The following is a 25604-nucleotide window of genomic DNA, read 5'->3' as shown; positions in this document are numbered from 1 at the left end:
CAAAATAAATTTCCACATTGGGCAAAGCCAAAAATCTAAGTCTCACTCGTATTTTAAATCTATCACCTTTACAGAAAGAGATGAGTACCAAAGTAATCTTCAGTCCTCTTCAAGCATGGTTTGCCCAGGACAATAATTTACACAGGAGTTGTCCATCTCCATGAGTGCAGGCAACCTTTACAAGAGTCTGTACCAAAACAGATACACAGGCTGTCTTTCTCCTTTCCAACACATTTTTTATATAATTAACAAACTGATATTCCTAAATCATAGGTCACACCACATCATTCTGATCTAGCACTTTGGTAGCTTTCTTACTGTCTCTAGGATAAAATACTAACTCCTTTGTTAAAGCCCACCAGGATATGAATCAAGCCTATCTTTTCAAGATGATTATATATTGCTAGCCCTGCAGAAACATGGGAAGATGACTCAAAACCATTGAAGAGGGACTGGAAGAGAGCAGCAGCTATAGAAACCGAGCCTGTTGGGACACTTGGGGTTGAGAGGACGGGAGTGCTGGAACAATGGGTTTGTAAGTAGTGATTTCTAGATCACTGTCAACTCTCTGAGAGAGAAAAGACCAGGTGACTCAGTGCCAGGATTGGTCATGTAGCTGCAGAGCCAACGCTGGCTGTGTGCATTAGTTACTCACCAAACCTTCCATTGCCCTAGAGCTCAAGCTCGGACCCCCACAAATTGACCTCCATTGGATTTTGCACCCATCTGGTTAGAAACGGCAGATTATTGGGGAACAGAAAGGCAGACAGAAAGCTTAGGCTTTTCTGCTGTTGCAGAAAGACCCAAGTCTAAGAGTTCAATAATCTGGCCCACATTGTAGCTGATTCCAAATCATTTTGTTGAATCATTTAACTTTAAAAAAAATTGTTTTGAACATTCTTTTTAACACCGTGTTCCAAAATTTTCTTTCTAGTCCTCCCCCACCCATTGATAAGGCAAGAAATATGTCAATTATACATGTGAAATCATACCAAAAAAAATTCAATACAAACCATGTAGCAAAGAAAGTAAGAAAAACAAAGAAAATGAAAAAACATATACTTCAATTTAGATTGACTTCATCACTGTGCTCTCTGGAGGTGGATAATATGTTTCATCATGAGTCCTTTGGAATTATATTGATCACAGTAGCTAAGTCTTTGACAGTTGATCATCATTACAATGTTGCTGTTATATGTACAATGTCTATGTCAGTTCATATAGGTCTTCACAGATTTTTCTGAAACCATCCTCCTCATTATGTAGTTGTATAGTGGTTCAATGGCATCCCTGATCTCATTATAGGGGTATCTTGGCAAAGAGAATGGAGTGATTTTGCAATTTCCTTCTCCAGCAGATTAAGGCAAACAGAGCTTAAATGATTTGTCCAAGGTCAATGAGCTAGTAAGTGTCTGAGGCCCTATTTGAACTCAGGCCTTACTGACTCAAGGCACAGTGTTCAACCACCTAGCTACCATCTATCATTTCTGACAGTAAAATAGTACCCCATTACAACCATAAACCACAACTTACCAGCCACTCCCCAAATGTGAAACATCCCCTCAATTTCCAGTACTTTGCTGCCACAAAAAGAGCCCCTGTAAATGTTTTTGTACACATAGGTCCTTTGCCTTTGATCTCTAGTGTTAAAGCTGGGTAAAGGAGAATGTTCAGTTTTATAGACCTTGGGGCACAGTTCCAAAATGTTCGCCAGAATGGTTGGAACAGTTCTGAACTGTGCATTAGTGTCCATATTTTTCCATACTCCCTCCAGAATTGGTCATTTTCCCTATCTATCTTATCCTTATCATGTTACCCAATCTGATGGGTGAGAGGGGGGTATCTCAGAGGTGCTTTCATTTGCATTTCTCTAATCAAAAGTGATTTTGAGCATTTTTTCCTAAGACAATTGTTAGTTTTGATTTTTTCTTCTGAAAACTTCCTGTTCATATCCTTTGACCACAATAAAAATCCCATTCTACTTGTCATATGTCGCTAATTACAGGACAAAGCCTGTGGCTACCTTAAAAGGGTAATACTTATTCCTGCTATTTACTAGGACTTTATTGAATTTTTTCACTTTGACATTCAGAACACTGAGCAGATCCTGATCTATACCTCACCACTGGACCCAGATGACTCCAGAGGGTAAAGTGAGGCAGGTGAGTCTACCTCAATGAACTCCAACTCACTTCTACATCATGGCATCACCTCTCTGATGTCATGGTCCTCTGAAAACAAATAATAAAGCACAACAATTAGATGACAAGGCCTGTGACTGCCTTAAAAGAGTAACAGTCACTACTGCTGTTTACCAGCACTTCACTGAATTCCTTCACTTCGATATTCAGAACAATGGATAGAAATCATATAGCATCATTATCTACCAAAGACACTTACTAGGCTTTTAAAAAATTAATGTGATTCTAAAATTGCATGGTTCAGTGGCTACCATGATGAGAATGAGCAAAAGCAGCACCAGCAACATCAGGATCACAGCTCAGATTACCATATATTCCACAAGCACTGTCAATAAGAATTTATCATATATCATGCTCATCTGATGGCCAAGAGATCTATTTACCTCTTGCATGCCATTTGCCCAGGGATCAAAGTTAATATGAAGGCTCTTCTAATACCATCACCCATTCAGTATCCTCTGGCTCAATCACCAAATCCTCTCCCTATGAGAAGGTTCATGGGATGATAACATTAATCTTTCTTCCCGCAGAGGGCTCAGAAGGACATCTCCTTTCCTGGGGACTAAATAAGGACTTTAGAACTTCATATAAGGGCTCAGAATCATAGTCCAGACAGCTATATGATCTTCCAATCCTCCTTACATTCATAAACATTCTAGAGAGCATGACTTCTCTGACAGACATCAGGGGAGTATCTTCAGTCAAAATGCCTTCCCACATGCATTACGAAACTCATAAGATTCCTCTCCAAAATAGATTCTTTGATGTTGATTAAGTATCCTCAGGCTGAAGGTCTCCCACATTCATTACATTCATAAGGTCCCTCTCCAGTATCAATGTTCTAATGTACAAGTATGTTCTAATGAGTTCTGTTTTTTGTTCTCAGTATGTTCTAAAGTCAGACGAAAGGCCTGCCTACATACAGTACATTCATAAGGTTTCTCATCAGAACGAATGAGAAGTTCTGAGTTGTAGTGGAAGCCTTCCTACACTCCTTAAATTCATAAAGAACCTTCGTAGTATTTTCAATGCCCAGTAAATTTTGTTTTACTCCTGAAGGCTTTCCCAAAATCACTACATTCATAAGGTTTCTATCCAGTATGAATGCTCTGACATACAGTTAGTTGCGGCTTACTTCTGAAGACCTTTCCATATTCATAAGGACCCTCACCAGCTGAATTCTCAGACATTCAATAAAATCTAAGTTGTGATGGTCTTTCCCCCTTTATATTTATGAGGAATCTCTTAAGTACGAATTCTCCAACAGAAATTAAGTTGTATACTCTGTATAAAGGCCTTCACACATATATTACATTCACAAGGTTTCTCTCCAACATTATTATCTGATGTAAGCTAAGTTCAAAGTCGTATACCCCTTCCATGTATAACAAATCTTTTTAGTATAAATACTCTCATGTACGGTAAGTTGCGCCTTCCTTCTTAATGCCTTGCACATTCGTAACATGCCTCACCAGTATGGAATCTCTTCTATTCAATAAAAGCTTAGTTGTGATGGATGGTCCTCCCACTCTTTACATTCATGAGGAATCTCTCAATTATGAATTCTCTAATGAACACAAAGTCATGCGTTCTGTCTAAAGGCTTTCCCAAATTCACTATACTAATGAGGTTTCTCTGTAATATGAGTGATCTGACGAAAAGTAAGTTGTATCTTACTCCTGAATGCCTTCCCACATTTACTACATTCAAAAGGTTTCTTTCCAGTATGAATTCTCTGATGCCCAGTCAGACATGCCTTACTCCTGAAGGCCTTTCCACATTCACTACATTCAAAAAGTTTCTCTCCAGTATGGATCCTCTGATGTACCGTAAGTTGTTGCTTACTCCTGAAGTCCTTCCTGCACACACTACATTCATAAGGTTTCTCCCCAGTATGAATGCTCTGATGCAGAGTAAGACTTTCCTTCCTATTGAAGGCCTTCATACATTCACTACATTCATAAGGTTTCTCTCCAGTATGAATGCTCTGATGCACTGTGAGTATTCTCTTATTCATGAAGGCCTTTCCACATTCACTACATTCATAAGGTTTCTCTCCAGTATGATTTCTCTGATGTGCAGTAAGTTGTTCCTTACACCTGAAGGCCATCTTGCATTCACTACATTCATAAGGTTTCTCTCCAGTATGAATTCTCTGATGTAGAATAAGATCCGAGTTGGAGATGAAAGCTTTCCCACACTCCTTACATTCATAAGGTTTCACTCCACTATGAATTCTCTGATGCAAAGTAAGTTTGGACTTCATTCTGAAGGCTTTCCCGCACACACTACAATCATAAGGTTTCTCTCCAGTATGAATTCTCTGATGTAGAATAAGATCTGAGTTCTGGATGAAAGCCTTCCCACACTGCTTACATTCATAAGGTTTCTCTCCAGTATGAATTCTCTGATGCAAAGTAAGTTTTGACTTTATCCCAAAGGCCTTCCCACATATACTACATTTATAAGGTTTTTCTACAGCATAAATTCTTTGCTGTGTTATAAGTTTTGAATTGTAGTGAAAAGCCTTCCCATACTCTTTACATTCATGATGAATCTTTCCAAGATAAATTCTTTGATGCACAGTTAGTTGTGTCTTCCTTGTGAAGGCCTTTCCACATTCACTACATTCATAAGGTTTCTCTCCAGTATGAATTCTCTGATGCACAGTTAGAGGTTGCTTCCTCCTGAAGGCCTTCCCACATACATTACATTCATAAGGTTTCTCTTCAGTATGAATACTCTGGTGCCAAGTAAGTTTTGACTTCATCCTGAAGGCCTTCCCACATACACTACATTCGTAAGGTTTGTCTCCAGTATGAATTCTCTGATGTTGACTAAGTTCTGAGCCATAAATGAAAGCCTTCCCACACTCCTTACATTCGTAAAGTTTCTCTCCAGTATGATTCTCTGATGTAAAGTAAGTTTTGACTTCATCCTGAAGGCTTTCCCACATACACTACATTCATAAGGCTTCTCTCCAGAATGAATTCTCTGATGGAGAATAATTTCTGAATTGTAGATGAAAGCCTTCCCACACTCCTTACATTCATAATGTTTCGCTCCAGTATGAATTCTCTGATGCACAGTCAGTTGTTTCTTACTCTTGAAGGCCTTCCCACATTCACGACATTCATAACATTTCTCTCCAGTAAATTCTTTGCTTCCTGAAAAGAAGAATACAGAGCTGAATAACCCTGCTTTTTCTTCCATTTCCCCAGGGTCCTACTTGCTCAAAAGGTTTTAGAGCTATTCTTTTACCTTCTCACTTGAGAGGACTAGTCTCACTACTCTTTCACTAAGGATCCCAGTTTATCTTATGTGAAAACATGATGACTCAATACTAATATATAGATTAACTGACTTAGAATGAAATTTTCTGGAAAAACTAATAAGATGAATTTATTTTAAGGCAAATAGTTGACATTTGAGTAAAACAAGGAAATGAAGGCATATCCTTAATAATCAGATGGCTGAGAAGTTGCAAAAGTAGTCTTATGGGCAGCTAGGTGGCACAGTGGAGAGAGTGTGGGACCTAGAGTCAGGAAGACTAATCTTTATGAGATCATATCAGCATTCAGTGCCTAGCTGTCTGACCCTAGCCAGGTCATTTAACCATGTTTGCCTCAGTTTCTGGACCTTTAAAGTGACTTAGAGAAGGAAAAGGCAAACCCCTCCATTATCTCTGCCAAGAAAACCCCAAATTAGGTTATAAAGAGTTGGACACAACCAAAAAATAACTGAACAACAAAAAGTATATCCTTAAAATTTAAGGTGGAAATAGGAAAGGAAAACACTAAACAGAAAGTAAAAGAAGAATTGATGAGCTTAGCATGAGAAGAGATAGGGTAAATTGTACTAAGAAAAAACATGAGGAAAAGTGGTCGTACTAGACAATTGTTGCCATAATTGTCCATTAAAATCTAACATGTCTACTTTGTAAGGAATTAATTAAATTTGTAAGAGTAGAATCCAATTCCAAAAAGGGAAATGATCAAGATATTACAGGTATTATTCACAAGGAAAAATATTAATAACTATGGGAAACAATAGTGAAGCTCTATCAAAGAAGTAAAACTCGGAATAGTTTGGAGGTATCAGCAAATACTTATCAGATTGGAAAAGATATTTAAAATAACAAATTTTGGAAGTTAGGGTAAAATAGGTACTTATTATGCTGCTGATGCCATTTTCCTGAAAAGCAAATTAAGCTTTAGATAAAACTTCATAACTATTAACCTAATGGTCCTACTACTAGATCTACATCCTCAAAATGTTACTGAAAGCAAACAATGACATTTCTCAAAAATATTCACAATAGCTTTTTGTGAAATAGCAAAATATTCAAAATCTATAGGTCCAATGATGGTGTTATAGCTAAACAAATCCCATCATTGGAACATATTATTGTACCTTGATAAACATGATTTCAAAGCATAAAAAAAAACCCAGATGACATACAATATGATAGACTCACAGAAGAAGAATTAGGTTAGGATTAAATATTTTACAAAGTAACAGTAGAAAGAAACAGAAGCAACAAAGAGCAAAGCATCAGAAGAGAACAAAAAAAGCCAAAAGGGCATGCTGTTAATAGTTTAAATGATGGGCTTATTTTAAGAAGGAGAATAAATTCAGGCAACTCAGGCAGGAAAATGCCTGCTTAAAACAGGATAATCTTCAACGAACAGGAAAGAAATAGCTAACCCACAATGAGGCAAACAATTTCCTTGAAAGTGGAGGTATATGTGAATAAAAAGATGCATAAAAAAGTAACATCTTCAGTTAAAAAAATGACATTTAAAGTCTCAACTCTTCTCAACAGGCCTGAGAAGCTTTAATAAGACCACCTTGTTCAACGTGTTAAAAGAGCTTTGACCCACAATGACCAAAAAAGGATATTTTCCAATGACCCATATCCCTGGTTTTTATGTAGTCACCTGAGCAGCTGCTTCTTAGAATATCTGCCTCTGGCATCCAAGATGTTTCCTTTCTTTCCAATTGGCAGATCACATCTGGTTTGGAAACTGCAAACCCTGTTTGTTGAAAATGAAAAAGTGCTAGACACAGTCATCTCAGAATTCAATCATAGAACAAAGAGATGATATATTCCTATAAACTCTTTGTATAAAAGTGGGGGAATAAGGGGGCAAAATTTATCTTCTATCATCCAAGGCACTGCGTTTGCTAGCTGATTCTGTCTGTGATTATTTTTTCAACCACAGCAGGCTCAATGGCCTAGCTGAAAGGAGAGGTAGGGGTTTTCTAATTTATTTTTATTTAGTGGGGAGGGAAGGAGAACTTATATATATTTTTTTAATAAGCATCCATAAAACTTAATAAAAGAATTCAAAACTAGTGCAAACTCTCCTTGGGAAAAATGTAAGCGTGTACTTACAACATCACTAATGTGAAAATATGTTTAATAGGAATGTTACGTATAGCCTATATCAGATTGCGCACCATCTTAGGGAGGTAGGCGGGGAAGGAGGGAGAGAAAAATTTTAAACTCTAAAGCTCATGGAACTGATTGCTGCTAAATCAAAAGAAATTAGTAATAAAAAAAATATCGAAAAAAGTAAGCATGCTAGGAAGACCCCAAGGATATTACAAAGGACCAATGAAAAATATTCCATTAAGTGGGAATAGGTTACAGAGTAGGACTAAGGAAAAATACTTCATTAGACTCTGCTTAGAAAATGGGAACACTTTGTATATAATGAAACCTACACTGGAATTAAACAGAAAATACTGGATTTGCAGCAAAAGTGAGGGGAAGATGCATTCTTGAAAATACCAACAAATCAAGAAATCAGTTTCCAGGAACAGTAAGCAAAGACCTTTATCCTGGAAATAGGAAGCACAAGTACTGAGTCCCTGGGCCACACAAGGACTAGGGAATATCTTCCTTTTGTATGCCAAAGAATGACTGTTAAAATCTTCAAAGTCAACATCATGCAGAACAGGGCTGCAAAAGGGAAGCCATTCTTACCCAAAGACACCAAGTTCCTATAATTCTCCAGCATCACATCCCTGAATAACTTTTTCTGGGATAGGTGCAAGTTTCCACTCCTCCAAGGAGAATTCCACAGCCACGTCCTGGAATGTCACTGATACCTGAAAGACCAAAGATGTTTGTGCTGACCCAGATTATAACTCTAATTGTCATGAAGTTTCAATATAACTTCCTGGTCAATAGGAATTATTTTACTTGCTTATCTGTAATCCAGTACACTGACTGCTGCATAAGAGGCATTTTAGAATTCTTCTCTCATTAGACTATAAGCTCCTTGAGGGCACTGGTCAGGTTTCCTTTTCTTTATGTCCTCACAACTCAGCAAAGGGGTTGCTTATTGTAGTTGTTAATGGAGACAATGACATCAATTTTAATTGTGTATGGGCTTTTTTAAAAAAAATTTGCTTTTTTCCTAGTGAACACGATTGTGCTCAATTTCGTAGAACCCTAAAAGCAATCATGAGCATGGGGAACTACCATCTCCTATCTGCAACACTATGGGAAAATGTTTTACAGCTGAAAAGGATATTAAGAACCACTGCTTTCCAATTCATATATTTAGAAATAAAAGAGACTTGAGAGTCCAACTGTCTCATTTTACAAATTAGAGAAGTGAGACCCAGAGAGAGAAAGTAACCTGCTGAAAGTCGAAAGGGAGTAAATTGCAGATCTGCACTTTGAACCCAGGTTTTCTCAATTCCAAATCCAGGAATATTTTCAGTTTACCATGCTGCCATACCCTTTCTCTGTAATGAGAACAAGGCCACAGGTGAGTTTATACACAAAAATATGCATAAGAGCATGCTTTTGGGGCAGCAAAGAACTAGAAATAATTTGAATTCTCACTAATAAAGAAGGATTACCAAAAAAAAGGATATATGGATACCAAGATTTATTATACAGTTTGAAATGACAAAATGAAGAAGTCTGAATAGCAAAGGGGTTGTGAATTAACCTGAGATGACTTCTATGAAGTTAGGCAAAATGAAGTAAGCAGAATCAGAACATTTTGGCCAGTAATGCCAATATTTTAACAGTGATCAACTGTAAAATATTTGGCTACTATGCTCAATATAATAATGCATGAAAATTGCAAAGGATTAAAGATGAAAAATGAAGAGAGGCCACAGCTAGCTGGCGCAGTGCATAGAGCACTGGCCCTGGAGTCGGGACCCAAGTTCAAATCTGGCCTCAGACACATAACATTTGACACTAGCAGTGTGACCCTGTGCAAGTCACTTAAGCCCACTGCCTCACCAAAAAAGCAAAACAAGAAAAGAAAAATGAAGAGATATCAACTCTGAACATAAAGGATTTTTTTTCACTTTATTTCAATAACTGTAATTTTTTTGTTTTCAGTGTAGCTAATATAGCAATGTTTTCTGTGTCTTCACACACATAATGGGTATCTAATTGCTCACCTTGTCAATGGGTGGCGAAGGGGTTGGAGGAAAGAATCGGTATTCCAAATTTGAAAATGAATGTAAATTTCAGGGTAGGTGGTGTTGGATAAATAGATTATAATCTATGGTATCTTTTAGCTCTAAATATATGATTCTCTGATGCCCATGATTCCTAGTGGACAGGACAAAGAAACCTATCCTATGGTCTCTGGCCTGAGATGCTATTTCAGGAAAGCAGCAAGTGGCACTCACCTTCCTGGGCCTGGCTGTCAGGGCAGAAGCCATTCCCTCTTCCTCCAGGCTGTCCTCCTGGGGCAGAGCAGCGGCCACAGAAGGGAGAGCTGGGGAGCAAAGGAGAAGCAGGACAGTGAGGAGTCACGCTGGGGGTCTGCCCTGCTCACACCAGACATTCCCATTTCTCCACTGCGGGAGATCAGGGAGGGGGCAGAGGCTGGGGGGGGGGTGGGAGGGGCCCAGAAGGAAGCAGTCATTTCTCTCCTGGGGGGGCTGTCTTGGGGCCAGCACCTCCTGACCCTTTCAGCAGGGCAGGGCACGGTCACCAGGGGCATCGCAGCCTCCCTCCAGGGACACAGAAGCACCAGGACTTCATGCCCCAGGGCTCTGCACAGGGAAGGGCCGAGGCCTGGAGGGGCAGGGCCTGTCGGAGGCAGCTCTGACTCCAGCCCCCAGCCCTGGGACAGAGTGCGGGGCCCATCGCTGCAGCCACAATCGCAGCTCCCGCTAGCCGGGTGACCCTGGCCAAGTCACTGAACCCTGTGGGCCTCAGTCTCCTCATCTGCCAAATGGGCTGAAGGAAAGGGCAAACCACCACTCTAGCATCGTTGCCAAGCACCGGAGAGTGGGCAGCCACGGGACGACCCCCGCCCACGGCCTCGCCCCCACGCCCCTAGGGGCTTCGTCCTCTGGTGGGAGCCTCCCCCCCATATCCTGGGGCTCCGGCCCCGCAGCTCACCTCCGTCTGGGCCGGGCCCCGCTTTCCGTGGCCGCTCACCCCGTTCCCGGTCAACGCAGGGTAGAGGAGAGAAACAGACACCCCCACAAGCGTGAAAGTGGGGCGAGGGGTCACGGCGGAAATGACGTCAAAGGAACCGCCCAACCTCCCTCCTCTGAACTTGCAAGACGCACGCGGGTGAGCAAGCCCTTCTGGGAATCGTAGTCTCGAGGCTGCCGCGCTTTCTGCGCATGCCTGGGGCTCGGCTCCACCCTGGCCGCCAATGCACCGCGCCATCGCGCCCCCTCGTGGCGTCCCCCTGACCTGGGCAGTGTGTCACACACAGTGGTGGGGGGTGCTGCGTTTGCTGAAGGCTGCCCAGACCGGCCAGACCCCACGCAAGTGTCTGCAGAGGTGGAGTGCCAAAAAGCAGAAGGAGGGAGAGGCCCATGTGGAGGCTTTTGTGCAGAGGCAGCGGGGGCCCGGCATCCTCATCAGGAGTCAGAGCCGCGCGAGAGCCACCGTGGCAGCCCGGGGAGGACGGACTGCGGGGTGGCCCGGGAGCAGATTGCGGCAGCACCGCCTGTCCCGGGAGATCTGAGCCGCCCAACGGAGCTGGCGGCCTTGGAGAGGGCGGCAGGGAGGGGACGGCTTTGCCCCGGGAGGAGCCACCAGACTGGCCAGCTGAGGGGAAGGTGGACAGTGAAAATGGGCTACAAAAGAGAGCAATGGAAGAGCACTGAGGACCAGCCCTGGTCCTGCACGTGCCCTGCGCAGGTTAGGAGGCCAGCTGATTCTCTGGAATAAGATCCTTCACAGGAACTCAGCCCACGGGAGACAGGAGGGTCCCAAAATGAAATCATAAGGACACCAAGGACAACAGTTTCTTTGAGGAAGAAAAACAGTTGTCTGATGGACGCACAGACAGCTTGTTCACCAACCCAGGCGTGTCTTCATGGGCAAGACTGCCCAGGTTCCACCTCTTGATTTCTCCTGGAGTTGCAGACATAGCTCAGGGAGGAAGAGTAAATGCTTCAAGGACATCTTTTGGGGGCAGCTAGGTGGTGCAGTGGATGGAGCATCGGCCCTGAAGTCAGGAGGAACTGAGTTCAAATCGGGCCTCAGACAAAACACTTGACACTTACTAGCTGTGTGACCTTGGGCAAGTCACTTAACCCCAATTGCCTAAAAGCAAAAAAAATCACTGACCCTTTCTTAGGACCCACTGGAGCACCAGACCTCACAAGTCTCTGACATGACTACTCCAAGTCCTTCTCTGGTACCTAAAGATACAGAAATGCAGGAGGGAAATACCTCAGCTTCCAGCAAAATCTGCTCCTAACTGGAACTACAATTGAATTGTAAAGCAAAGACCATTTATAGCTGTTGTTTGGGGGGTACAGCAATATCCAGAAACCACTTTGGACATATGAAGTTTCAGTCTTGAAAAAGAAAACAAAACAAAATGAAAACCCTCCCATCTCAAAACTAATAAAACACATATGTCTTCCCTTTGTTGCTTTGGGTGGGGCTCAGGAGAACCCTTAAATATGAAGCTCCTGGCCAAGTTCCGGGTTAGATGTCCAAATTTTCCCCTTTCTCCTTCTCCAGAGAGGTCCAATCATTGACAGCAAACACTTGCTTAGAATTTGACAGAATTAGCTTATTGTTTTTTCTCCATCCAAAACGCATTGTAAAAGTGCAGACAGTAAATACACATAGGGTAAAAGTAATGTCACTTCACCAAGCAGGATGAAGGGGAGAAGGAAGTGAAGTTAAAATGAGTTCACTCAGCTCCCAAAAGCAGCAGAACATCAACATCCAGTCTTGACAGATCATGCCCTAAGTGGGTTAACAAGGCTGCAAGTGCTCTGGATTACATTCAGTTTTGAGTAGCAGAGCCCCTTATTTGCTATCAGTTCTCCAAACAGCTCCCAAGCTCCTACTCCCTCTACCCACTGCAGCTTCCAGCTCCCACCATCCTTTGGCCCCTCCTTCTATCTGGGACAACTATACTTGCTAATAGTCTTACTAATAAGGGACTACACAGTCCCCATTCCCTCCCAGCTCTCACTTGGTGGGGGACAATAATTTAAAACAAACTCATACACTGATAAATGTCTGCTTACATTCAGCAGTAAAAGTCTGCATAGACGGCATATCTAATGATGGCTACTTGGGAGGGCCACCTTAATCTTTCTCTTTTCTCCCCCTGATCGTTCCAGGGATGTTTGCTGCTAATGCTCAAGTACATTCTGCCGTCCCAACGATTTTAGTCGTCTCTCCACAAGTCCCTCATAAGGGTGGAGAGCCTGGTCTGTGGCAGCAGAGTGTAAATGCCCAAGCCTTCTCTTTTATCTGGTCCATCATTGCCATTCCTTTGAATTCATTCTTCCTACTGTAATTATTTTCTTGATTTTTACTCTTTATGTAATGGTGGTCAACACATTCCACCTCAGGAAGTTTGGACAAATAACAGAAGTTATCAATTTAAAATTTTCCTAATCTAAAATGTAATTTATTTTATTATTTTCCTTCACCATTGTTGAACAAGAAAGATAAGAGATGTAAAAAAAAGTAAAACTTTATCATATATGCATAGTCCAACAAAATAAATTTCCACATTGGTCACACCCAAAATATAATTCACATTTTGTATTTCCCCTCTGCATCACCTCTGCAGAAAGAGGTGAGCATCATACTTACCTTCAGTCCTCTCAAATCATGGCTTGAGTAGGACAAGAATTTATAAAGGAATTGTCCATCTCTATGAACATAGGTAACTTCTACACAGGTCCAGACCAAAATAGACACACAGGCAGTCTTGCTCCTTTCCAACACATTCTCTATACAATGAACAAATTGATATTTCTAAATATCTCAGATCATATCATTCTGTTGCTTTCTTACTGATTCTAGGATAAAATATTAACTCCTATGTTAAAGCCCACCGGATTGTGACTCAAGCTTATCTTTACAATCTGATTACACATAGCATGTTCTGCAGAAGGTGTGAAGATGCCTCAAAACCACTGAAGAGGGGCTGGAAGAGAGCAGCAGTTCCAGAAACTGAGAGTGTCGGGACACTTGTGATTGAGAGGATGGGAGTATACGTAGTGATTTGTAGATCTTTGTTAACACTTTGACAGAGAATAGACCACGTGACCTTCTTCCAGGATTAGTCTAGCTGCAGAGGCAACTTCTGGCTGTGTGTGTTAGTAACTCATCAAAACTTCCATGCCCTAGAGTCAAAGCTTAGCTTTCCAAAGTGACCTCCACTGGACTTTGTACCCATCCGGCTAGAACTGGCAAACAGATTATTCAGAATGAAGGAGACTGGTAGAAATCTTAGGCTTTTCCTCTCTGTTGCAGAAAGACCCAAGTCTAGGAGTTCAATAATCTGGTCCATGTTGTAGCTGATTCCAAATCTTTTTGTTTAATCATTTAACTTTTTAAAAAATTATTTATTTTGAACATTCCTTTTAACATTTTGAATTCAAAAATTCTTTCTAGCCCTCCCCCACCCATTGATACGGCAAGAAATATGTAAATTATATATATGGAATCATACAAAAATATTCAATACGAATCAGTAAAAAAAAAAGTGGAAAAAATTATACTACAATTTACATTGAGTTCATCAGTTAGCTTTCTGGAGGTGGATAGTATGTTTCATCATGAGTCCTTTGGAATTATCTTGATCAAAGTACTAAGTCTTTGACAGCTGGTCATTACAATGTTGCTGTTACTGAGCAAAATGACCACTTCATTCTGCTGACCTCACTCTATACCAATTCATACAGGTCTTCATATGCTTTTTCTGAAATGATTCTCTTCATGTTGTTAAAGCTGTTTAGTGATTCAGCGAGGTCACATTATGGGGGTTATCATGGAAAAAATAATGGAGTGATTTAGCCATTTCCTTCTCCAGTATATTAAAGCAAATAGAGCTTGAATGACTTGTCCAGAGTGATGGAGCTAATAAGCGATTGAGGCCCTATTTGAACTCAGTTTTTAATGACTCCAGGCACAGTGCTATCTCTACTAAGCCATCCAGCTACCATCAATCACCTCTGACAGCAAAACAGAATTCCATTACAATTCTAAAGAACTTATTCAGCCATTCCCCAAACAATGGGCATCCCTTCAGTTTCCAATATTTTGCTGCCACAAAAAGAGCTGCTATAAATATTTTTGTACATATAAGTCCTTTTCCTTTTTAGTTGAATCTCTTTGGCATACAGAACAAGTACTGCTATGGCTGGGTAAAACAGAATTCACAGTTTTGTAGGCCTTTGGGAATACTTCAAAATTGTTCACAAGAATGGTTGGAACAGTTGTAAACTGTGTATTAGTGTCCTTATTTTACCACATCCCCCCCAGAATCGATCATTTTCTTAAATATCATGTAACTCAATTTGATAGGTGTGAGGTGATATGTCAGAGTTGTTTCCATTTGCATTTCTCTAGTCGAAAGTGATTAAGAACATTTATCCTATGACAATTCATAGCTTTGATTTCTTCTTCTGAAAATGCCCTATTCATATCTTTAACCACAATCAGAATCACATTCTTTTCATTTGTCACTAATTAAATGATAACACCTGTGGCAACCTTAAAAGAGTAATAGTTGCTCCTGCTGTTTACAAGCATTCCACTGAATTCCTTCACTTTGATATTCAGAACACTGGGCAGAAATCATATAGCATCAATCTCTGCCAAAGACCCTTACTAGGATTTTTAAAAAATTTATGTGATTCCAAATCTTTATGGATCAGGGCTTACCCTGATAAATAAGAGCAGAAGCACCACAAACATCAGGAACACAGCTTAGATTATGATATATTCCTCAAGCAGTCAATAAGAACTGATCATACATCAGGCTCATCTGAGGGTCAAGAGATCATCCATATGCCTCATACATGCCATTTACCCAGGGACTAAAGTTAATACCAAGTCTCTCCTAACACCACCATCCACTCAGTGTCCTCAGGCTCAACCACCATATTCTTTCCACACCAGAAGGCCCATGGGAGGATAACATTACTCTTTCTCCTATCAAAGGGCTCTGCAGAGGAAGGGGGATATTTCCTTTCATGGGAGCTAAATAAGGACCCAAAATTGATATAACAACTCAGAATCATAGCCTAGACACCTATGGGATCCTCCCATATACCTTACATTCATAAAGGTTATACAGAGTATGAATTCTGTGATAGACATCAGAGAAGTGTCCTCAGTAAAAATGTATTTTCCCACATACATTACCTAACTCATAAAGGTTTCGCTGCAGAATAGATTCTTCATGGCTTTCCATATTCATAAGGAACATCACTTGTACGAATTCTATGATATTCAACAAAATCTAAATTGTGATGGTCCTCCCACTCTTTACATTTATGAGTAATCTCTCAAGTATGAATTCTCTGATGGACATAAAGTTGTGTCCTCTGTCTACAGTACTTCCCAAATTCACTATATTCATAAGGTCTCTTTCCAGTATGAGTTCTCTGATGCACAGTAAGATGTGATTTCCTACTGAAGGCCTTCCCACATATACTACATTCATACGGTTTCTCTCCAGTATGAATTCTCTGATGCACATTAAGTTGTGCCTTACTCTTGAAGGCCTTTCCACATTCACTACATTCAAAAGGTTTCTCTCCAGTATGAATTCTCTGATGCAGAGTAAGATTTGACTTCTTACTGAAGGCCTTCCCACATACACTACATTCATAAGGTTTCTCTCCAGTATGAACTCTTTGATGTGTAATAAGTCCTGAGTTGTAGAAGAAAGCTTTTCCACACTCCTTACATTCATAAGGTTTCTCTCCAGTATGTATTCTCTGATGCACAGTAAGGTGTGACTTCTTATTGAAGGTCTTCCCACATACACTACATTCATAAGGTTTTTCTGTTCTATGATTTCTTTGATGTTTTGTAAGATCTGACTTTAGAGGGAAAGCCTTCCCACATGTATTACATTCATAAGATTTCTCTCCATTATGAATTCTCTGATGCATATTGAGATTTGCCTTCCTCCGGAAGGCTTTCCCACATTCACTACATTCATAAGGTTTCTCTCCAGTATGAATTCTCTGATGCACAGTAAGATATGACTTCCTATTGAAGGCCTTCCTACATTCACTACATTCATAAGATTTCTCTCCCATGTGATTTCTTTGATGTTTTATAAGTGCTGAATTGTAGTGAAAAGCCTTCCCACACTCTTTACATTCATAAAGAATCTTTCCAGGATGAACTCTGAGATGCACAGTAAGCTGTTTCTTACTCCTGTAGGTCTTTCCACATTCACTACATTCATAAGGTTTCTCTCCAGTGTGAATTCTCTGATGCACTGTAAGTTGTGGCTCAATCTTAAAGGCTTTCCCACATAAATTACATTTATAAGGTTTCTCTCCAGTATGAATGCTCTGATGTTTAATAAGAGCTGAGTGATAGATGAAAGCCTTCCCACAATCCTTACATTCATAAAGAATCTTTCCAGTATGAATACTCTGATGCACTGTAAGTTGTGTCTTGTGCCTGAAGACTTTATCACATTTAATACATTCATAAAGTTTCTCACCAATATGAATTCTCTGATGCTCAGTAAGATGTGACTTCCTATTGAAGGCCTTCCCACATACACCACATTCATAAGGTTTCTGTCCAGTATGAATTCTCTGATGTAGAATGAGTTCTGAGTTGTAGATGAAAGCCTTCCCACACTCCTTACATTCATAAGGTTTCTCTCCAGTATGAATGCTCTGATGCACAGTAAGATGTGACTTACTCCTGAAGGTCTTTCCACATTGACTACATTGATAAGGTTTCTCTCCAGTATGAATCCTCTGATGCACAGTAAGAGGTGGCTTCCTCCTGAATGCCTTTCCACATGTACTACATTCATAAGGTTTCTCTCCAGTATGAATTCGCTGATGCATATTAAGATTTGCCTTCCTACTGAAGAAATTTCCACATACACTACATTCATAAGGTTTCTCTCCAGTATGTGTTCTCTGATGTACAGTAAGCTGTGTCTTACTCCTGAAGGCCTTCCCACATTCATTACATTCATAAGGTTTCTCTCCAGTATGAATTCTCTGATGATAAGTAATATGTGTCTTCCTCCTGAAGGTCATCCTGCATTCACTACATTCATAAAGTTTCTCTCCAGTATGAATTCTCTGATGCACAGTAAGTTGTTTCTTACTCCTGAAGGCTTTCCTACATACACTACATTCATAAGGCTTCTCTCCAGAATGAATTCTCTGATGGAGAATAATTTCTGAATTGTAGATGAAAGCCTTCCCACACTCCTTACATTCATAACATTTCACTCCAGTATGAATTCTCTGATGCACAGTAAGTTGTTTCTTACTCCTGAAGGCCTTCCCACATTCACTACATTCATAAGCTTTCTCTCCAGTAAATTCTTTGCTCCCTGGAAAGGAAGAATACAGAGCTGAATAACCCCGCCTTTCCTTCCATTTCCCAAGGCACTTACTTGCACAAAAGGTTTTAGAACTATTCTCTTCTCTTCCCAGTTGAGACGACTAGTCTCACTATTCACTAAGGATCCCAGTTTATGTTATGTGAAAATATAATGACTCAAAATTAACATATAAAGGAATTGACTTAGAACGAAATTACCTGGAAAGATAAATAAGATAAATTCGCTCTATTACATTTAAAAGGAATAAGGAAATGACTATCCAAAAAACTAGATGACTTTGAGAGGTTGCAAAAGTAGCTCTAGGGCAGCTAGGTGGCACAGTGGATAGACTGCTAAACCTAGAATCAAGAATATTAATCTTTCAGAGATCGTAACAGGACTCAGACACAAGCTCTGTGACTCTGGGCAGATCATTTTACCATGTTTGCCTCAATTTCCTCACCCTTAAAGTAGCTTAGAGAAGGAAAAGGCAAACCCCTCCATTACCTCTGCCAAGAAAACCCCAAATAAGGCCATAAACAGTCGGAAATGATCAAAAAAATGACTGAACAAAAAAAGTGTCTTTAATATTTAAAATAGAAATTAAAGGAAAACACTGAACAGAAAGAAAAAAGGAGAATTGATAAGCTTAGCATGACGAGAGATTGAGACTTGGAGTAAATGGAAGAAAGGAAAAATATGAAAAAAAGGGGGTCATATTGGACAACTGTTATAAACATTCGATAAAAATCCAACATGTCTACTTTATAAGCAATTGATTAAACTTGTAAGAGTAAAACCCAATTCCGAAAAGGTAAATGATCAAAACATAGAGGTATTTTTCACAAGATAAAACATTAATAACTACATGGAACAATGCTGAAATTCTAGTAATCAAAGAAGCAAAACACAACAATTTGGAGATGTAATAAAATATCCATCAGATTAGAAAAGATACTTCAAAATGATACATTTTGAAAGTTATGATGAAATAGGTACTTATTAAGCTGCTGATGCCATTTTTCTGAAAAGCAAGAAAGCAACTTCAGCGTTAGCTACAAAACTTCCTAACCACTGACCCAATGATCTTGCTACCAAGTCGACATGCTCAAAATGTTACTGAAAGCAAACAATGACATTTCTCAAAAACATTCACCACAGTTTTTTGTGAAATAGCAAAACTCTCAAAAACTACAGGTCCAATGATGGCTTTATGGCTAAAAAAATCCAATCATGAGAACGTATTATTGTTCCTTTGTAAATATAATTTCAAAGCATAAAGAAAAACAGGATGACATATAACATGATAGGCTGACAGAAGGGTAATTAGGTTAGGATTAAATATTTTATAAAGTAACAGCAGCAGAGAAACATAAGCATCAAGCAACAGAGAGGAAAGCATAAGAAGAGAACAAAAAAGCCAAAAGGGCATGCTGTTAATAGTTTAAATGATGGGCTTATTTTAAGAGGGAGAATGAATTCAAGCAACTGAGGCAGGAGAATGCCTGCTTAAAATAGGATAATCTTCAATGCACAGGACAGAAACAGCTAGCCCACAATGAGGTAACCACTTTCCTTGAAAATAGAGGTACATGAGTAAAGAGATGCACAAAAAGTAACTTCTTCAGTTAAAAAGTGACATTTTAAAATCTCAGCTCTTCTCAACAGGCCTGAGAAGCTTTCATACACCACCTTGTTCGACATGTTAAAAGAGTTTTGACCAACAGAGCAGTATTTTCCAATGACCTTGGTTTTTATGTAGTCACCTGTACAGCTGCTTTTTAGAACATCTGCCTCTGGCATCCATGGTACTTCCTTTCTTTCCAATTGACAGATCACATCTGGTCTGGAAACTGCAAATCCTGTTTGTTGAAAATGAAAAAGTGCTAGACACAGTCATCTCAGAATCCAATCATAGAACAAAGAGATGAAATATTCCTATAAACTCTTTGTACAAAAGTGGGGAAATAATGGGACAAAATTTAACTTCTATGATCCAAGGCACTATCTTTGCTAGCTGATTCTATCTGTGATTATTAGGCTCAATTCTGTCTGTGATTATTAGGCTCAGTGGCCTAGTTGGAAGGAGAGATAGGGTTTTTTTTTTTAATGTAGCATGGAGGGAAGGAAAACCTACATTTTTTTTACAATATGCATCCATAAAACTTAATAAAAGTATTCAAAACTAGTGCAAACTCTCCTTGGGGAAAAAGTAGGCATGCTAGGAAGACCCCAAGGATATTACAAGGGACTGATGAAGAATATTCTATTATGTGGGAATAGGTTACAGAGTAGGAAGAAGGAAAAATAGCTGATTACACTCTGCTTAGACAATGGGAACACTTCGTATATAATGAAACTTACACTGGGATTAAACAGTCTTGGAGGGGAAGATACATTCTCGAGAATAACAACAAATCAAGAAATCAATTTCCAGGAATAGTAAGCAAAGACTTTTATCCTGGAAACAGGGAGCACAAGTACCACGTCTGTGAGCTACACAAGGATTAGAGGATATCTTCCTTTTGCATGCCAAAAAATAACTGTTAAAATCTTGAAAGTCAACATTACATAGAACAGGACTGCAAAGGGGAAGCCGTTCTCACCCAAAGACGCCAAGTTCCTATAGTTTTCCAGCATCACATCCCTGTATAACTTTTTCTGAGATGGGTTCAAATGTGTCCACTCCTCTGAGGAGAATTCCACGGCCACATCCTGGAATGTCACTGATACCTGAAAGACCAAAATATTTGTGCTTCCCAAGAGATGACTCCAATTGTTATGGAATTTCAATATAACTTTCTTGTCAATAGGAATCATTTCAGTTGCTTATCTGTAATCCAGTACAGTGACTAGTGCATAACAGGCACTTCTGTAAAATTCCTCTCATTAGACTGTAAGCTCCTTGAGGGCTTTCTTTGTGTCCTCCCAACTCAGCACAGCGGTTGCTTTTTGTTACTGTTCATGGATCCAGTGACATCAATTTTAAATGTGTATGAGCTTTTTTTGTCTATTTTTTACAGTAGGTGAACATGATCATGCTCAATGCTCCTGGAACCATAAAAGCAAAGGTGAGCATGGGGGACTAGCAATGAAACTGTGAATTAACTGATGCAATGAAAATTAAGCAGAGCCAACAAAACATTATACAAAGACTACAAAAAATATATCTTCTAAGAACAAAAAGATGCTGAACTCTAAGTAATTTGAAAAAAACGTTACTGTTTCTAACAGCAGACAAGATAGAGACCACTAGAGAAGGGAATGTTTTCTGAATTAAACAGAAGAGTCACTATAATGGATATTTTCTGAAACTGTGTTTCTTTGTTATAAAGGAAAGTGAGGGAAAGAAAAGTTTTTCCAGAAATGACTGAGGTAAATACCAAAAAGCACTACAGGAAAAAAAAGCCTTTTCTAATAGCTCACTAACCAACTCATTAAAAAGGTATTCTAGGAATGTGCCAGAGTTGGAAGTCACTGGCCTAGGCTTTGCTGAATCCACAGCCTCTTTTTTCAAACTTGGCACAAGTCCCCTCTCCAGTTCTGTGGCACCAACCCTATTCCCCAAGGTCCTTCAGGGATACCTGAGAACGGCTAAGCAATCACATTACACACTTCTTTCAGAACAACCGGATCCTGTCTATCTCCCTTTACCTTGGGTATCCACTTCTTGCTGACAACGTGAGGGCTCTCAATCCCACTTCAAAGACCTTCATTTCCCAAAGAGAAAACTAAAGCCAAGCAAGAGTTTACTTGTGTAGCTTTCTCTCAGGCATCCCTCCTTATGGTCATCCCATCCACCCCTAAACATGGTCCTCACTATTCTTTGTTCTCTTGCTTGCCTCCAAACTAGTTTTTTTCATCTTTTTTTTTTGTAACATTTATCATCAGAATCAGATCTTTGGGGCTTTGTTGTCTTCTACTGATTTCTTACCCTGTGCTATTTCTTTTTTATTCCTCTTCAGTTAATGGTACTTAAAGCCATTTTTGTTATCATGATTAGTTAGGCTTCAAGTCAATCAGCTATTAACAATTACTGCTGAGTCTCAATTACAAGCCTTCTGACACATAGTCTGGTGCTCTTATCTTTATACTTTGCTGCCTCTTACTCTTTAATTCAATTCACGTTAATGTAGCAGTTCCCCAAAAACCAGATTTGAATCAAGGGCTTCAGTCTTAAACTTCTAGTATACATTAGATAAGAAGGTATGAACTATTGGGATACTAGTAGGGAGGACCACTAACACCAAAAAGGATTCTTCTCAACCATCTTCCTTGAGTCCCAGGAAGCAGGGCTACCCTTGACAAAAATCTATTTTCTAGCACTCCTATTGCCCCCACCCCATTGGGGAAAAAAAGATGAAGAAAGTAATGAATACACACACATACACACAACCACACACATACACACACACACACACACACACACACACACACAGAGTTCTTAAAACTTTCAAATTTATCTCTTTTTTCACTCTTGAATTTTTTTCCATCATTACATGTAAAAACAACTTTAAATATTAGCTGTTCAACAGTTCTTTCTCAAAAGTAAAGAGACTAAGTCCTTTGGAACTGGGTTGGATTACCGTATTGCTGAGAACAGATAAGCTATTCACAGCTGGTCATCATATAATATTGCTGGCACTGTGTATGATGTTCTCCTAGTTTTGTTAATTTCACTTCGCATCAGTTTATCTAAGTCCTTCTGAACACAGCAGTATTCCATTACAATCCTATATCACAATTTGTTATTCCCCAATTGATGGGTATCTTTTCAATTTCCAATTCTTTGCCACTACAAAAAGAGCTGCTATAAATATTTCTATACATATAGGTCCTTTTCATTGTTGTTTTTATTTTTGGGGGATGTAGAACTAGTAGTGATATTGCTGGAACAAAGGGTATGATGCATAGTTTTATAACCCCTTGAGCATAATTTTAAATAAACATTCACAATGTAAACAAGGAAATCATATTACACTGAAAGGAACAATGACAAACCAATATCAGTATTAAATGTTTGTGTTCAAATGTCTCAACACATAAATTCATATAGGAAAAAGGAGCATATCATAATTGAGCATATCAGTAACATAAACAACAGAAATCATGCTTATATCAATAGCTGAAGAAAAAGCTGTTGACAAAATACAACAGCCATTGCCATTAAAAACACTGGAAAACACAGGAATAAATGTAACTTTACTTAAATTAGTATCTCTCAAAAACCAGGAACAAGCATTATCTCTAATGGGGACAAACTAGAAGCCTTCCCTAAGAGACCAGGGATGAAGTAAGGATGGCCATAATCAACACTTCTATTCAATATTTAACTAGAAAGTTACTAAAATTTTACTAAAAATTATTATGGTAATAAGACAAGGTAAAAAACTAAAGGAATAAGACAAAAAACAATAGAAAAACCATCATACTTTGCAGATAATATGACAGTATACTTAAGGGGACCCCAGATAATCAACAACAAAACTAGTTGAGGGGGAGCTAGGTGGTACAGTGGATAGAGCACTGGCCCTGGATTCAGAAGGACCTGAGTTCAAATCCAGCCTCAGACACATTTTAAAAAAAACATTTACTAGCTGTGTGACCCTGGGCAAATCACTTAACCCCATTGCCTAGCCACACACAAAAAAACCAAAAAATTAGTTGAGGGGCAGCTAGGTGGCACAGTGGAGACAGCACTTTGTAAGACTCCTTCACCTATTTTCCCAAATAGTTTATATAGTACTGGAATTAGTTGTTCTTTAAATGTTTGATAGAATTCACTTATAAATCCATCTGACCCTGGATAATTTTTCCTAGGGAGTTCATTGATGGTTTGTTCAATTTCTTTTTCTGAAATAGGGTTATTTAAGCATTTTATTTCTGTTAATCTGGGCAATTTACATTTTGTAAATATTCATCCATTTTACTAAGATTGTCAAATTTATTAGCATACAGTTGGACAAAATGGCTCCTAATTATTGTTTTGATTTCCTCCTCATTGGTGGTAAATTCACCCTTTTCATTTTTGATGCTGGTAATTAGGTTTTCTTCTTTCCTTTTTTTAATCAAATTAACCAAAGGTTATCTGTTTTATTGATTTTTTCATAAAACCAACTCTTAGTTTTATTTATTAGTTAAATAGCTTTCTTAATTTCAATTTTATTAATCTCTCCTTTGGTTTTCAGAATTTCTAATTTGGTATTTAATTGGGGATTTTTAATTTGTTCTTTTTCTAGCTTTCTGAGTTGCATGCCCAATTCAATGATCTCTTCTTTCTCTATTTTATTCATGTAAGCATTTAGAGACATAAAACTTCCCCTAAGAACTGCTTTCGCTGCATCCTGTAAGTTTTGGTATGTTTTCTCATTATTGTCATTCTCTTAGATGAAGTTATTGATTGTTTCTATGATTTGTTGTTTGATCCACTCATTCTTTAGGATTAGATTATTTAGTTTCCAATTAATTTTTAGTCAATCTTCCCATGGCCCTTTATTACATGTAATTTTTATTGCATCATGATCTAAAAAGGATGCATTTAATATTTCTGGCTTTCTGCATTGAATTGTGAGGTTCTGGGGTTCTGTTTTGTCTTGGTGAGGCCATTGGGGTTAAGTGATTTGCCCAGAATCACACAGCTAGTGAGTGTTATGTGTCCGAGGCCAGATTTGAACTCAGGTCCTCCTGACTCCAGGGCCATGCTCTATCCACTGTACCACCTAGCTACCCCTGACTGTAAGGTTTTTATGCCCTAGTACATGGTCAGTTTCTGCGTAGGAGCCATGTATTATGGAGAAGAAGGTATATTCCTTCCTATTCCCATTCAATTTTCTTCAGAGGTCAACTATATCTAACTTTTCTAAAATTCTATTCATCTCCTTAATTTTTTCTTGTTTATTTTGTGAGTAGATTTATCTAGTTCTGAGAGGAGGAGGTTAAGGTCCCCCAGTAGTATAGTTTTACTATTTCTTTCTGTAACTCCCTTAACTTGTCCTCTAAGAATCTGGATGCTATACCACTTGGTGCATATATATTTAGTAATGATATTACTTCATAAACAAGCTAGGAAAGCAATGAATAGTGTAGCTATGAGATCTATGGAGAAGGGAAGAATTTATGACCAAACAAGAGATAGAGAACATTATGGAATGCAAAATGGATGACTTTTATTACATTAAACTGAAAAGTTTTTGCATGAACAAAGCCAATGCAACCAAGATTAGAAGGGAAGCAGAAAGCTGGGAAACAATTTTTACAGACAACGTCTCTAAGAAAGGCCTCATTTCTCAAATATATAGAGAACTGAGTCAATTTTGTAAGAATACAAGTCATTCTCCAATTGACAAATGGTCAAATATGAACAGGCAGTTTTCAGAGGAAGAAATTAAAGTTATCTACAGTCACGTGAAAAAATGCTCTAAATCACTATTGATCAGAGAAATGCAAATCAAAATGACTCTGAGATAGACATCACACCTATCAGAATGGCTAACATGACAAAACAGGAAAATGATAAATATTGGAGAAGATGTGGGAAAACCGAACACTAATGCATCGCTGATGGAGTTGTGAACTGATCCAACCATTCTGGAAA

General features: G+C 39.1%; 1 protein-coding gene across 1 annotated transcript in view; it reads right to left on the bottom strand.

Annotated features, from left to right (window-relative positions):
* Positions 1 to 986: 986 nt before the first annotated feature.
* Positions 987 to 25604, bottom strand: part of LOC110203470 (uncharacterized) — a 28918-nt gene continuing 4300 nt past the window's right edge. The window contains 5 exon segments of the mRNA XM_020979975.2: positions 987 to 5108; positions 5111 to 5355; positions 16075 to 18019; positions 19777 to 19872; positions 20617 to 20743. Of these exon segments, the coding sequence (XP_020835634.2) occupies positions 3823 to 5108; positions 5111 to 5355; positions 16075 to 18019; positions 19777 to 19872; positions 20617 to 20743 (3699 nt within the window). The 3' untranslated portion in view covers positions 987 to 3822.

Source organism: Phascolarctos cinereus, unplaced genomic scaffold, assembly GCF_003287225.1.
Source record: "Phascolarctos cinereus isolate Bilbo 61053 unplaced genomic scaffold, phaCin_HiC Scaffold_2;HRSCAF=192, whole genome shotgun sequence".
NCBI lineage: Eukaryota > Metazoa > Chordata > Mammalia > Diprotodontia > Phascolarctidae > Phascolarctos > Phascolarctos cinereus.
Note: the sequence above shows the minus strand (reverse complement) of the source record. Positions and strands in the feature narration are given on the sequence as shown.